The sequence below is a fragment of the Bubalus kerabau genome, chromosome 13 (genome assembly GCF_029407905.1).
Source record: "Bubalus kerabau isolate K-KA32 ecotype Philippines breed swamp buffalo chromosome 13, PCC_UOA_SB_1v2, whole genome shotgun sequence".
Lineage (NCBI taxonomy): Eukaryota > Metazoa > Chordata > Mammalia > Artiodactyla > Bovidae > Bubalus > Bubalus kerabau.
In genome coordinates this window covers 76,534,223-76,550,148 of record NC_073636.1, presented here as the reverse complement: position 1 = coordinate 76,550,148, position 15,926 = coordinate 76,534,223, and the positions used below count along the sequence as shown (strand labels likewise).

Below are 15,926 nucleotides of genomic sequence, written 5' to 3'. Positions count from 1 at the left end.
GCGCTGCAGTCCATAGGGTTGCAAAGAATCAGACATGACTGAGCGCACGTGCAAAAACAAAACAAAACAACGCAGTGTAGACACACACAGGTGCACACACGTGCTCATACTGGATTATTTTGGCGATGTGTAGATCTGTTTGTATGCACCCCAAGGTTTCATACAAGGTGCATAAGGGTTAAGGCTAATCATGAGGCATTTTCTTTCCTCACAGACAACGTTGGTCCAATCCGGGGGTTTACAGCCTTACCTGCCAATTGTAAACACCTGGGGAACCTTTATATGGCCAGTGCTCAGGCCTCCCCCCATGCTGGTGAATTCAGTCTCTGGGGGATGGGGCCAAGAAGTCAGGGTTTTGTTTTTTTTTTAAAGCTCTGGACTGGACAGTGAGCAATTCAATGTGCAGCCAAGGTTAGCAGTCAGGGGTCCACAGTTTCCAGCCTGTGGACCAAATCTGGCCCCCAACTTGTTTTTGTAAATAAAGTTTTATTGGAATGCAGCCACATTCATTTAACACATTATTTTATGGTACTCAGCAGAGCGTATACACCTGCAGAGCTTCATTTATTCTGTGGCCCTTTATGGAAAAAATTTGGTTGACCCTTGCCTGATATGGTCAGTTGTGTTTTTCGGTAACGGCTGTGTGGAATCTGTTAACTACACAGGAATGTTGTAGAGGACAGGGTGTCCTCCTGTAACGTAGGCAACACCGCCGTCTCCTGCTTCTCCACTTCATGGAAAGTATTTTTGTGAGATACTTCTTTTCCAACTTTATGCTTAAAAAGGCTGCCTGCAGTTTCCCTCTGGAACGCAGTGCTTCTTCTTTTCTGAAAGCAGAAATGACGAGACGGGCCTTGCATCTTCCCCCTTTTACTGTCGTGTTCTTGGCTCAGCAGTTGAAGTCCTTAAGTCCTGATCACACTGTTGTTTAATCAGATCTTCCTCTTTTCTCTGTTCCCCAGTTGTCCTTTTTTTTCTTTTTTATCTCTTTCACTCTCTCTGTTTACTTTGTAAGATGCCTCTCCAGTAAAATTGAATGAATATTCTTCCCCCTCTGAAGTAGTTGTGCATTCAGCCATTCTCCTTGCAAGCATCTTCAGTCCTGGCCCCCAGAGGCTCTCTGAAGGTCCCCTGATCAGCTTGTGCACGCACACCAGACAAACACATGCGTGCACACACAGGTCAGTTTTTTTTAGAGCTGTTGCTTTAATGACAAGGATGCTGTCCCTGTTTGCTTTGAAAGCTCACTTTTGGAATCTCGCTGGTGGCCAACCCGAAGTGTGTCTTTGGGAGAGGGCTCTTCCTAATCTTACCTCGTTATGGTGATAAATGAAGTTGGAGCAATTTGTGACTCCAGTCGTCTATGAGTGGGTTGTGTAGGACTTTGGGGAGACTACCTGTGGCCCCTTAAATGGGTAAATCTCTGGTGTGTGGTGGTAGGAGCATGCCCCCTTCTTGGGTACAGGGCGGAATGCAAGGGTCATGTTAAAGGGAAGAAGGAAGGCTTTGGAGGAGCCCTGCAGTCCAGCACTCAGTCTGTATCTTGGTCTTTGTACCAGGTTGGTGGCTGGAGGTGGCCTTCTGGGTGGGGGTAACAGAGAGATGGGAGAAGTCAGGTAGTGAGAGCGTAGCCGGTGGAACTAGCTCACAGGTGGCTCATCTTTGTTCTTGATGGATCCTTGAGGGATCCCACATCCTTTCTGACCCTGACCCGCTTTCAGGGATTGAGAAGAGGCGCTGGGCACCCCCCACCCCCTTATCAGACCCCAAGCGCATTCTCTGCTTGGGGTCTTGGAGGCGACGTCAGGGTGAAAGACCATTCCTCCTTCCTGCAGAGTCTCTCACTGTTTCCTGGCCTTTGCTAACTTCCACCATTTTGTCCCCTTTTTATGTTTTGGGGAGTAGCTAGAGGAGGCAGCAGAGGAGGTAGGGAAGGAGTTCAAGACATACAAGCTCATGGATCCTTTGGAATCTGGGCCAGCTTGGTCGTACAAAGACCCACAGCAGCCATGGGGTGGGGGTGGGCAGTACCTCTGGACCTGAGTCATTAAGCAGAGGCCTTTGCCTGCAGTCAGGGTGAGGCGGAGTTGACATCTTACTGTAGCAAGAAGACACAGGTTCATGTCCAAGACTAATCGGTCCCCATTCCTCAGATAGATGCCAGGAGCCAAAGGGAGGTACGGCATACCGGCTGGAGGGTCTGCCCGTCTTGTATTTCCCCTTTCCTTAAGTATTTATTTGTTTATTTGGCTAGGCTGGGTCTTATTTGTGAGACGCGGGATCTTTGGCCTTCCTTGGTGGCATGTGAACTCTTAGTTGCAGTATGTGGGATCTAGTTTCCCGACTGGAGATCGAACCTGTGCCCCCTGCATTGGGTGTACAGAGTCTTAACCTCTGTACCACCAGGGAGGTTCCCGTTTACCGTTTCTTTCTAATTTGAGCTCCAGACTAGGTCGGCGAAGATCGAAGTCTCTGTGGTAAAGGAGGAGCTGGGCTCCTTGTCTTTAACAACATGTTCTCCGCAAGGCTCAGCGCCTCTCTCGGTTACAAGCCCTCTCTGATCTGGGCCTGAAATTCAAAGCAAACTGGCCAGACTCAGTGTCACTTTATCTGCTGTTGTTGAGGTTGAACATAATGTAACCTTTGGCTTTGGAGGATCCACAGTGATGCTGAGCTTCCTAGAAACCAACGATCTGGCTGGGATTGTGCATTTTCTGTATTGAAAGCAACCCAGGTGATAGTTCAGTAGAAACCGGCCAAATGTTCTCTCAGGCTCTTATCGCCAAGTCAGCCCAGGCCGTCGAGTAGATAATATTGTTGGGATAAACAGACACATTTTAGGTTTTTTCCCTCCTGGGCTCAAAAGTGTGTTTTCGAGAAGAAGCTGAGTGATGAGCATAATTCACTAGTTCCCTCCAGTGCTTGATCTCATGAGGGTGTGGTGGTGTCTTCCAGATCGAAGCAAGGCCGAGATGGACCTGAAGGAGCTGAGTGAGTCTGTCCAGCAGCAGTCTGCTCCTGTTCCACTCATCTCTCCCAAGCGACAGATTCGCAGCAGATTCCAGCTAAATCTTGACAAGACGATAGAGAGTTGCAAAGCACAATTAGGTATGTGTCTCGGTTTGCTTATGTCATCATCACCATCGTTACTGTCTTTAGGGGGACCACCTGGATGAAATGAAAGCCCGATCCTGGCTGCTGTTTGCGCAGCAGGTTTAACTTTGGTGTGTTTGTTGAACAAAAAATTATTTCTCATGGCAGAATATTTCACATTTGCTAGATAATTGTTCAGCGGGGTATTTTGAGTTTGTCAGAGTGCATTCTTTGATTGTGGCAGCCTGCTGATTCGAGGTGCCGCTTGTAAGAAAGTTTGGAAGCAGGAAGAGCCTCTTGAGTTTGCCGTTGTGCTTCTCTGCACATGTCGGTGTCTCCACTTCAGCATCATGTGTATCCCACAAGTGTCCCCAGCACAAACCCTTCCCCTCCAGGCTGGGCCACACCCCCCTGTCCCCGCCCCCGGCACATACATCCTGTTTCTGTATCTATTGTCCCCTTTCCTCGTCCCCATGCTGCCTGCCTTTTTACACTGCCTACCTGAATCCTATCCCTAAGGCTGAGCTTGGGCGTCACCTCCTCCAGGAAGTCTTCCTTGACTGCCCTCCCCATCTGCCCACCTCCTTTGGTACTTTATGGCTCCAAAGCATCAGTGGTCCTTTTGTGTGGGGGTATTCCTCCCAGTCTAGACTGGAAGCTCCTTGAGGGCAGAGAGGTTTGTCTTATAAAGACATTATAAAGACTAGCCTTCTCCAGGGTTCTTGGTCTTATACACATAGTGATGCTCTAGAATGTTTGTTGAAGAGGTCAATGAAGTCAGAAGGTATTTATAAGGAAATAGGGGGTGGCTGGGTCTCAGTAGAGAAAGCCAGTCCATGATGAGATTTCCATGTCACTGGGTGCTCTGGACCTTTGGCTGAGAAAGGAGCTAGTTGGGAGTCACTTAGGCTGTCCGAGGAAAGCATTCCTTGCTGGGTTGTCCATTTGGTTAGGACACTGAGTGACATGGATGAAATTTTGCAGGGTATATCCCTCTTGGGTTCTTCCAAGCAGCTGGTCTAGCTCCTCAGTTTGTTATTGTTAATAAGGATTTATGGAGGACTTCCCATGCCTCCTGCACTGTGCATAGGTTGTCCTGGAAGTTTGATACTGTTAACAAACCCATTGTACAGGTGAAGAAATGGAGGTTCAGAGAGGAAGTTCACTCTTTCAGGGTCACACAACTAATAGAAGCGGGGGAGCAGGATCTGAATTCATACCCTCTGGGCTCCAGTGTCCAAGCATGTGTGGTCCTGCTCGCCAGCCTGGTGTCCAGCCTTTAGTTACCAGTTGCCCAAGCCCTGAGATCAGAAATTAAACCAGATTTGGTTTTTAGATTCTTTCAATTTGAGCCCTGGAGGAGGTGGATATAATTCACTCCTGATCCTGCTGGGCTGTTTGTGGCTCTTAGCCTTTTACAAGTTTCTCTTCCGTGACCCCACTCATGGTAACCATTGCTCTAGAATGAAGACAATACAGAGTTGATGGGGATTTCCTCTTTTCAGAATTGTAGGGTATGGGATTACTTACCTCCAGGTGGATGACGCTCACTACCGAGAGCAGGAAACCTGAATAGATTAAATGAAACTATTGTAGAAATATAGGCTTTTGCCCATTTGGGCTTGTGTATATAGGAAACTCCTGCTGTTCTATCGTTTCTCGTTGTGCTTGAGACATGGAAATGGGTAACTTTGCTCTGCACTCGGTTACAAGTAGAGAAACAGTAGAAACACAGTGGTGTTGACTCTGCCTCAGGGCGGGGAGCCCGGTGGGGGCTGGGCAGCTGGGTCACTGGAGACAGTGCTCCCCAACCGAAAGGGGCCAGTGGTTCTCAGCCCCAGCCAGCCTTGCAGGCCTGTGACCCAGAGTGGCCAGGGCTTCTGCTCTTGCAGCACAAGCCTAGCATCTTAATTTTTGTGTGAAACTTCCCGATTTATGAATTGGCCAGCACGTTCTAAGTTAAAAATAACAAATAACACAATGTTGGAAAGCACTGAGTCAAACCATTGCTTCCTAAATAACACGTCTGCTCATGTGGCTCATGGGCTGTGAGTTTGCATCCCATGCTTTAAGCCTTGGCTTATTTCTTTGAGTCCTGGACACAAAGGGTAAAAGACTTAATGCTTTGGGAATTCGTGGGAAGAGCCCTAGTGGTGACTCGAGCCCATGTCTCTGGCCCCGCCTCTCTTGATTTTCTTTGTGTCCCAGGACAAGTGATTTCTCAGGGCCTCTTTTTTTCTCATCTGTAAAATGGATCAGTTTTAACAACTCCTTTGTAGCATTCCCTTCCATCCCTCCCGTTCTCTGTGTCCCAGTGAGTTACCCATGCTGCCAAGATTGAGCTCTGGATAAATTAGAAATTCGTGTTGTTTGGTCCCATGTCATCTTGGAATGTCAGTAACTGAAACCCTCAGCAGACAAGTTCCATTTGTCACCTGTAGTCAGCTGCAACTTGAGTCTACTGCTAACCCCCACCAGGCCAAATGTGATGCAATGTGAAATGTTTCTTTTTTTTATTCCAGCGTTGGGCGTGGAAAATGTTTGCGTTTTTTTGGTCCTGCTCTTTATTCTGTGACTACGCCACATGCTGGGTTTTCTTTTTGAATTTAGGCATAAATGAAATCTCGGAAGATGTTTATACGGCTGTCGAGCACAGCGATTCGGAGGATTCTGAGAAGTCAGATAGCAGCGGTAGTGACTCGATCAGTGATGAGGAGCAGAGGTCCCAGAACGAGCCAGAAGATGCCGGAGACAAAGAGGGGGCGCGGATGGACAAAGAGCCATCTGCTGTCAAAAAAAAGCCCAAATTGCCGAACCCAGTGGAGACGAAAGAGGAGCTGAAAGTCAGCACGTCACCAGCCAGCGAGAAAGCGGACCCAAGCTCGGTCAAGGAGAAGACGAGCCCCCAGCCTGAGAAGGACTTTTCAGACAAAGCAAAACCCTCGCCTCATCCCACAAAGGATAAGCTGAAGGGAAAAGATGAGACAGATTCCCCAACAGTGCATTTGGGCCTGGACTCCGATTCAGAGAGCGAACTTGTCATAGATTTAGGAGAAGACCACTCTGGGCGGGAGGGTCGAAAAAATAAGAAGGAACCCAAAGAACCGTCTCCCAAGCAGGAGGGTAAGTGCTTGCGCCCGTTTCCGGTTTCTTGGTTTGGTGTGAGAGTGCCACCTTGCCGTTTGTAGTATCATGTGTCATGTCACGCTCTGACATCGTGAAGGGTGGCACAGCAAAGCTTGGATTGGCTCCTGGTCACCTAGCTTAGTTACTGAGTGGGACCAGGCCTTAACCTGGGCCTGCCCACCTTGTACCTTCTCAGTACCCGATGTGGTTGATGTTGACACAGGAAAAGAAGTCTCTTAGAGAGTAGTAGTTGCTTCTAACAGTCAAGTCATTTTGAACCTAAGCAGTTTCTTTTCCAGTGTGTTCACTTACATGCCTAAAGTGTTTGTCAATGTTAAGACATTGAACAGGGCTGAAATTGTTAAAAGTGTTCAGTTCAAAGACCTTGATGAGTTTATTCTCCTTTACCTCCCCTCACGCTGCCCAGGCATCTCAAAACACATTTTCTTACTAGAGTATAAGACCTTTTGGGTCGGTGGCACCAGACTGCTGAGTTCTTCTTAAGGCCTCTAGAAATCCAAGGGGGCATTATTGTATGATGCCCACCTGAGCCCGTGTTCTGCCATATTTGCATTTAACTGACATGGGCCCGAGGTTTCTCAGCCTTGGCACTAATTGACTTTTTATGCTAGATAATTCTTTGTCCTGTGTATTGGAGGATGTTTAGCAGTATCCCTGGATGTCAGTAGCATCTACCCAGTGGTGGCCTTCAAAAGGGTCTTGACAAAACAAAATCTCCCCTAGTTCTGGACTACTACCTAAGTTCTCCCTTCGCTGCTGTTAGGGACCAAACTAGCAGTGGCTGGTCTCAAACCCACTGCATCCCAGGCATGTTGGCGGACCACCCAGTGGAACATGGGAATGATTTGAAACATGTTTGGCCCATGGGCGAAGCAGTCAGCAAATTTCTCAGCTGGCTTGGCAAGTGGGTGGTGAGGGATTCCAATATACCCAAGAAAGATAATGAAGAATTAATTCAGGGTCCAGGAGTGACATGGCCAAAAGACAAATTGGAGGTTGCAGCCCTAAAACCTCTTGTACTTTGTGGGTTACATAAGGGGATAGCCAGGTTTAATTCTGTGGCTCAGTGGTAAAGAATCCTCCTGCCAATGCAGGAGACGTAGGTTCTATCCCTGGGTTGGGAAGATCTCCTGGAGAAGAAAATGGCAATGCACTCCAGTATTCTTGCCTGGAGAATTCCATGGACAGAGGAGCCTGGTGGGCTATAGTCCATGGGGTCACAAAAGAGTTGGACATGACTTAGTGACTAAACAGACAACACACAACTTCTGACAGGAGGTAACTTCTCAGTTATGTATCCCCTGGGGATTTCTTAGTCTGGCTGCTTAAACAGGAGGGGGATGGGCTTTGAGCATCTTCCTTCTGTGTTTGTATCAACATGAACTGTTCTGGAACCTCAGTTCCTGCAGTTCATTGAAAGAGGATGGAATATCTCTCAGTGATATAAGGCAGGAAGAGAGAGAGGCAGTTGAGTGGGTCAGGAAGGATGGATTACTGCCCTATCCCTTAGAATTATGAATGGCATCTGAAACATCCATTTCTGTGTGGATTGGGGTTTGAGGTACCACTTCTGATGCTGCAGAAAGCAACAGGAGTAGCAATTATTCCATGAAGTTTGTGGAATTGTTGGGTCCCAGATGGCAGTGTTCCTATGAATGATACATTTATACTATTCCTCTCTTTCTGGAATCGATCTTTTGTTTGGTTGTGGGATTTTTTTGCTCCTTCCAGAAAGGATTTGTGACATACTGATAAAATGGAAATCAAGACATCAGTGAGAAAGATGAAAATAGAACAGTGAGAAATCTGGGGAAAGTTTGTATACAGAAATAACTATTTCAGCCTTCAGAATTAGCAAAGCCAGGCTTCCACTTTGGCTCCGAGCTTCCTGGCAGTCAAAGCGAAAAGGGAAACACATATGAGTGCCCTAAAAGATCTCCACCTAAATAGAAAGCACTCCAGTTGATAAAATGAAGCTGAGCTGTTCCTCTCACTGGTATCTGGAGCAAATTTCTTTAGGAGCCCCTGAGTGTGTGGTGGGACTTTCAAGCAAAGGATGATTCTGAAACATAATTCAGTTAGAGGAACTTTGCAGGGGTTGAAACCCAGAGCCACCTGAGGATGATTTGCGTTATGAAGATTCAACTTCGTGTCCAACTCTGCAGTTGAGCATCTTTTCAACAATGTGCTTTCACTTATGAGTTTATTAAGTGAAAGGTGTGTTGGAGAGTGCTTGGTGACCTCCAGCTGATCTTCAGTTTGGAGTGCAGCTTATACACAGAATCTGAATCCTCAGATAGAAAGACGGCTGTTCTAGCTAGAGATCCCAGAGCAGAGGCTAAGGGAGCTCGCTTCAGGACCTTGACTATGCTTACCTGGGTCACATCAGTCATTTCCAGCCTTCTCTTAAAAAGTCCATTTTTAATGTACAGGACAGCAACCTGAGTCTGATAGAAGTAGGTTAGTTGGGTGGGGTTGTTTTTGGAGTGTTGACCTTTAAGAAATTCACTTCTTTTTGAGACTGCAGGTGATTATACGCTCCCAAATTTTTAGGACAAATGGAATTTTCCATGGCCCTTCCTCTTCCTACCCCTACCTCCAATAAACCATCAGCATCCTCTAGAAATTAAAATGTTTTAGTGTCTAAATGAAACACCCACCCCCCCCACCAAGAGTGCATCAAACCTGGAATTTTTTTTTTTTTTAATTTGGAAAAGAGCTCCAAAGGGACTCTTGCAGAGCAGTTACCCATCTACAAAGCCAGCTGTTTGCTTTTGCAAGATAAGAGAGAGAAAAAGACCTTTTGTGGTTGCCCTTTGCCCAAGGAAGGTTCAGGCTAGCTAATCAACAAGGCAGTATATTTTTTAATCACATGGCAGAAAAGAGAGGCACTAAAGATGCTTTTGCAGGTTAGAAGCCCTGCCTGTGGGATCTCTGCTTTTTTAGAAGGGCTAAGCTCAAAGCCACTTTGCCCCGGAAGGGGAAGGGGCAGAGGCTGCATCCAATATCTGGAAGGTTGTCCTGGGCAGGGATGGGGGCTCCTCACTGTAGGTAGGGATCTTCTCCCAGCCCTGCCCTGTGTTCTTGCCCAGGACCTTGGCTGAATTTTTCCCCAGAGGAGCCAAGAGGGCCAGTCAGTTGTGATAACCACCGAGACACCCCCAGCCCCAGGCAGTAAAGTCAGCCTGTCAACACTCCTTTCTTTTCATACTCCTTGGTTTTTCCAGACCCACCGTTAACTGAAAATTTCCCCTAGAATGATCAAGAGCTCATGTCTTTTCTGGGTGATAGAAATCTAAAAATGACAGGCATAGAGTCACACGTCAGAAGCATGCTGAGCCCCTAAAAAAGGTGTAGTCCTTATTAAGGGCTTCCTTGGTGGCTCAGCTAGTAAAGAATCCACCTGCAATGCAGGAGGCCCAGATTCTTTCCCCGGGTTGGGAAGATCCCCTGGGGAAGGAAGGAAAAGGCAACCCACTCCAGTATTCTTGCTTGGGAAATCCCACAGACAGAGGAGCCTGGCAGGCTAGTCCATGAGACTGCAAAAGAGTTGAACACGACTGAGCGACTTCACTTTCAGTCCTTATGAAAAAGTGTTTGATGTCCAGGCACATCGTCTGAGATCAAGGATGCTGACTTGCACCCGTGTTTTTTGTGTGAATCCCAGGGAATCCTCTCTGGGGATGCAGGTTTGTCTCTGCAGGGCCTGGGGCCCCCGCAGTAGTAACTGACCCCCTCCCCCTTATAGACGAGCACTCGTGTGGTCATCCCCTCTCCACCGCTCAGTGCTTCTGGCTCTAACTTGCCTTCTGACCAGCCCTTCTCACTGCCTGCTCTCACTCACCAATATGCTGCCGATTCCTGGACATGTCTTGGCTAAAGTGGTTCCCCTCCAAATTCTCCCTGCTGCCTGTTGACATCCTGCCCTCCTCCCTTACAGCCCAGCTCCTCCCAGAAGATACACTCCAAAAGGCAGCTTTTTTCAAACCCGAGTCACTCGCATTCATTCTTTTTGCCATACCCAAGACCTGCTCATACAATTATTGACTTAATATATTTTTATTTGAAGCAGCAGCTCTTTTTTTTTTTTTTTTAAATTGAACTCAATTTTGGACTTAAACTAGGCTACCACACAGTAGGTGAAACAGTATTTTGTGCTCTGCATAAAAGACGTAACAGGAATAACTGCAGTCAAAACAAAACCAAGGCTTCTAAATTCTCCATAAATACCATTGTGCTGGAGAAGGTTCTGGCCTTGGGGTGGAGTTCCCTTGCGTGTTAGGTGTCAAGGCTGCCAGGACCGCACTGAGACTATTCTGGAAGGAATTAGAAGAGATGAAAGATAATACTCTTCTTTCTGGGTGATTCATTGTTATTGGCCATTGGGAGGCTGTCTGGTTCCTTGGGGTATATGCTCTGTAGGTTTCCTGGCCAAGGAAAGGATTTCCAGATGGACTTTGGCTAAGTCTTTCTCAAAGTGCTTACTGAACTCTTAACTTTGTAAAACAAGGTACTTGCAGTGATTCTGTTCATCCACTGGGTCATCGACTAGCAGGTGGGCAACTCCAGACCAGGGGCTGGGTCATGTTGGCCTCAGTCCCCCGGAGGCCTTGACAAGTATCTCAAATGTGAGCCAGCACGTAACCCAAGGAGGCTGATGTTTTACGCTAGAACCTGCTGCAGAAGTGGCCTAAGCATGTAAAGTGACAATGTGCCCATTCACGGGGAGGTCCTTGGCGTGCTAGCCTGGGATGGTCACCTAGAACTCGCTGGCCTGGAGACCCTGCAGGTTAGCCTGAGTCCCATCTACTTTCTGTTTTGTTTTTTCATGCCTTGGCTTCAGTCGTAGGTAAAGCTCCACCATCCACGACAGCGGGCAGCCAGTCTCCCCCCGAAACGCCGGTCCTCACCCGCTCATCCTCCCAAACTCCCACGGCTGGGGTCACGGCCAGCACCACGTCCACGGTCACGGCCCCGGCCGCCACTGCCGCCGCCGCCGCCGCCACCACCACGGGAAGCCCGGTGAAAAAGCAGAGGCCGCTTTTACCGAAGGAGACTGCCCCGGCCGTGCAGCGGGTCGTGTGGAACTCCTCAAGTAAGTTTCAAACGTCCTCCCAAAAGTGGCACATGCAGAAGATGCAGCGCCAGCAGCAGCAGCAGCAGCAGCAAAGCCAGCAGCAGCAGCAGCCTCAGTCTTCCCAGGGGACGAGATATCAGACCAGACAGGCTGTGAAAGGTACCGAGCCTCCCCCTCTGCTCTCCGTGGCGCCCGCTCCCTTTTCGCCACATGGACAGGAGAAAAATCGTCCTCGTTTTTTTTTTTCAGTTCCCCTTGGTTGCCTGGCCACTGTACCCTGGAGGCCTGACACATTCCATTTGGCATTATTTTTCAAAGTTGTTTTGTAGCTTGCTTTTTGTACTTTTCTTTTTCCTTTTTCATTTTATAAACGGTACATGCACGTCTTCTTAGAAAGGGGTGAAATAGATGCCTAGACACACAAAAATCTGTTGTCTTGATTGACTTTCTATTTCATTCTCCACCCTTTCTCTGAGGTTATTGTTAACCATAAGATCTTTTTTTAATGCATGTATGCATATATATTTATGTATATATATATATGACTTCATAAAAGTATTACTTTTTTTTTTTTCTTTTTGGAAACATAAAAATGGTACCATCCTTGCCTTTTTTTTCCCCCCACCCATCAGCATGTTTTGGAGGTCCATCCATGTCAGTACATAGAGATCTCCCTGATTCTTTTGGACTGCTGCGTAGTATTCCAGTTTATTTAATAAAGTATTCCCCTATGGATAGACATTTAGGTTGCTTCCAGTTTTTCCCCGTTGTAAACAGTGCTGCAATGAATACCTTTGTATAAGTTTCCTTGTGCATGCCCGTGTACCCCTGGGCATTATTTTTGAAAGAGTACAGTATGAGAAGTGGATAGTAAAGGATACCTTAATAAGTAGGGATTAGCCTCTCAACGCAAGAAGATCCAGCCTCAGGAATCGTTGCTGAAGAGCGGAATGACAGCTCCCAGCAAGAGGCTCCATCTGGGCTGACGTAAAGCCGAACAAAGCACTGATCTGATGGGTGCTAGTTTGTCCAGCTCTCGTGAGGACTGACACAGGGCTTGTTTCCTGGGGAAACCCGCATCGAGATCCTTCGTGGTTGGGCTCCTTGATCGAAACTCTCATGTACTGAGTGCACTATTGTGAGTAGAACTCTTAAGAGGTGCAGCAGGTTGTGAAATGAAAGAGTAGCCAGATCTTGAACTGGGCCCCCAGTGAAACCCTTCAAAGATTGGGGTGGAAGGAGACTGAGCGATTGGACACACAGTGTTGGAGTACAGCCGGAGTGATCCTGCTGTCTGAAGAGTTGCTGGGGCAGAACCGAGTCTGGGATCTTTCAGGTTGGGACGGTCAGTTCCAGTCTCCTGGGTTCATAGCCCTTAAGTATAATGAGCCATCCTGGGGAACTTGGGAGCTGGCGAGAAGGAGTCATTGATGGTATGGCTCCTAATTCCCAGATTGTTCTGTTAAAGATAAACAAAGCTGGCCACTAGTTGAAGTGGCTTAGATGGATTTTAATCTGCTATATACTGTTGCAGTGGGGCGAAACGTCCGACATGAACTGAAGTCAACTTGAACGTGTACACAGGGGACTGGGGTTTTAAAGGGAGAATTTGGGAACAGGGAGGGAGAATCATGGGGCCTCTGTAGAGTCAGAAAGGGACAGTTTCACACAAAGTGGGAAGGGGGTGTTGGTCCATGTGAAATGTCTGGGTTTGCTGACTCTGGTACGTCTTGAAGGTAGGCTTCTGCCCTCCCACAGAGACTGGACACTGGGCCCTGTCGTTAGGTGGTGACTGGAGCAAATAGGCAATTCTATTGGCAGCCTTGAGTTTTCTTAGGTGGGGACTTTAAAGGGGTGGGGGTCATCCTAGGGATGCAGCCTTGAGCTGTTGGAAACCGTATTAGTCCTTATAGACCCAGATGGAGGTCTCGCTGAGAAAGGGCTCGGAGGAACCTCGCTTGAGTTTGGCCGACGAGAGAACTTTTGTCCCTTGAAAGCAGAGAAACTCGAATGGTGTGGATTGGGCCCTGCTCCCACCACAGCTTCAAGCTGGGGTAGCCTTCCTGAGGCAGTGGGGTGACCAAGAACCTTTGCTTTCCCAGCTGTCCAGCAGAAAGAGATCACACAGAGCCCATCCACCTCCACCATCACCCTGGTGACCAGCACCCAGTCGTCGCCCCTGGTCACCAGCTCAGGGACCACAAGCACCCTCGCATCTTCCGTCAGCGCAGACCTGCCCATCGCCACCGCTTCAGCTGATGTCGCTGCAGATATCGCCAAGTACACTAGCAAGGTGAGTGCCTGCGGCGGGATCGGGGATGACCAGCCTTGGATCTTTCCAGGAATTGAAGGGGACCAGGAGGTGGTGGAGTTTCTTCCCAACTTGCCTGTCCTCTTGGCGTGTTCCTTGTGGAGGCGTGTGGTGGGCAGGCTCGCCTGCTCTGTGTTCACTTGTGGGCACCCTCTCCATGCAGGTTCTGTCGTCTCTCTTTTAAAATTTATTCTCTTGAAGTATAGGTGATGTACAATGTTGTATTAATTTCTACTGTATAGCAAAATGATTCAGTTATATACACATATACTTTTTCATATTCCTTTCCTTTATGGTTTATCACAGGACAATGGTTGTAGTTCCCTGTGCTATACAGGAGGACCTTCTTATTTACTCTATGTATAATAGTTTGCTTCTGCTAATCCCAGACTCCCGATGCATCCCATCCCCGACCCCAGCCCTCCTCTCCACTTCTCTCTTAATTTGCCAAGTGCTTTTATGCTCACTGTTGAATTCGGGCAAGTAAAGCTTGCAGCTCTCCTCGCTGTCAAATGAAAGTGCTCTGGAGTGATATTCAGGTTCGTGTCTGTGGAACCCAGGGAGTGAAAATTACCACCAGAGTTGCAGCTCCTTGGGGAGTCCATTCTGCTCTCTGCTGGGGCCTAGAACAGTGCTTGATGCATAGTTGTACAATGAAAGCAGGTTGCTGCCTAACTTCTCATTGGGCTTCTTATCAGCACCTTTTTTTTTTTAAATGCGTACAGTTTTTTAAGTCTTTATTGAATTTGTTGCAATATTGTTTTATTTTCCTTCTTTTAAAATGTTTTGGTTTTTTGACTGCAAGGCATGTGGGATGTTAGCTCCCTGACTAGGGAATCAAACCCGTACCCCCAACAGTGGAAGGCAGAGTCTCAACCACTGGACTGCCAGGGACGTCCTCACACCCATTTTATAGATGAGCACGCTGCGAGCTAGCCAGGCCACACAACTTGTCCAGGGTCACATAATCCGTGAATGTATAACTGGCATTTGAATGGTAGCAGCCAGGATCTAGAGTATCCGCTTAACCCGGCTTTGAGCTGACTTGTGAATTCACACCGGGCCTGCTGACCACAGTTGTCCAGTGTCCACAAACCTATTGTTCTTACATGTGGCTTTTTAAAGCAGCTGTGCTTGAGTCAGTGTGGCTAAAGAGATAAAATCCAAGTCTTGGGGTAACATCTCTTTATTTAGTATTTCTGTTCCCCCCCTTTTGAATAAAACACAAGAATTTTTATTGAGTCCCCGAGTTTCGGAACAGGAAGGGTTCAACTGTTAGGTATGGTTGCATCCTCAGGGTTTTCGTCTTACCTGTTCATCACCTTGAACTAGGACTGACTTCATATTTTTACTTATAGTGACTTAATAGAAGTAAAATTAAGTCTAAACTCACCAGATCCTGTTCTTCAAGGCTTGAAGCCTAAGCCTATCTTTCTTCTGTTAAAGAGTGATTCGCATGAAAGTGTTAAAGAATTAATGCAAGCTTCCCTGGTGGCTTGTCGGTAAAGGATCCGCCTGCCAATGCAGGAGACATGGGTTCCATCCCTGATGCGGGAAGATCCCAGACACCCTAGAGCAACTAAGCCCATGCATGCACTGCAACCACCGAGCCCGTGCTCCAGAGCCTGGGAACCGCAACCACCGAGCCCGTGCTCCAGAGCCTGGGAACCGTAACCACCGAGCCCTTGCCTAGAGCCCACGCTGTCCGTCCAGCACAGGAAGCCACCGCAGTGAGAAGCCTGTGCACTGCGCCTGGAGAGTAGCCCCGGTTCGCTGCCACTAGATGGAAGCTTGTGAAGCAACAAAGACCCAGCACAGCCAGAAATAAATGCATAAATAAAGTTATATTAAAAAAAAGAATTATTATTGGTACCACGTGGAGACTTTCTTCCTAACAAGATCTGTTGTAGAATTACAAGAGAACTGAAAGAGGGTAATTTTTAAAACTACTGACTTTAGATGTCTGGTATTGCCTAAATGGCTTTTTTAAAAAAATTATTTATCTGTTTGGCTGTTCTAGGTCTTTAGTTGTGGTGTGCAGATTCTTAGTTCGCATGTGGGATCTAGTTCTGTGACCAGGAATCAAACCCAGGCGCCCTGCATTGGAGGTGCAGAAGCTTAGCCACCGGACCACCAGGGAAGTCCCCCCAGATGGCTTCTCGTTTGCTTGCCATTGATTGGACTTCTTGTATCGCCTTCCGTTGATTTGGTCCAGGTTGTCCATTTACAAATGAGAAAAGTGAGTTTGCCACGCAGCTCAGGCTGGTGTTCACACCAAGCCCAGTGTTCTCCGCTCCT

At 47.7% G+C, this 15,926-nt stretch overlaps 1 protein-coding gene across 30 annotated transcripts in view; it reads left to right on the top strand.

The window, feature by feature from the left end:
* Nucleotides 1-15,926, top strand: part of ZMYND8 (zinc finger MYND-type containing 8) — a 140,066-nt gene that overhangs the window by 107,914 nt on the left and 16,226 nt on the right. For 26 of the 30 annotated variants that reach the window (XM_055545204.1, XM_055545188.1, XM_055545183.1 and 23 more), the window contains 4 exons: nucleotides 2,956-3,108; nucleotides 5,704-6,216; nucleotides 11,084-11,476; nucleotides 13,420-13,610. In XM_055545204.1, coding sequence (XP_055401179.1) covers nucleotides 2,956-3,108; nucleotides 5,704-6,216; nucleotides 11,084-11,476; nucleotides 13,420-13,610 — 1,250 coding nt within the window. The remainder of the gene's footprint in view (nucleotides 1-2,955; nucleotides 3,109-5,703; nucleotides 6,217-11,083; nucleotides 11,477-13,419; nucleotides 13,611-15,926) is intronic. The other 4 variants (XM_055545206.1, XM_055545207.1, XM_055545203.1 and 1 more) reach the window with 1 other exon arrangement.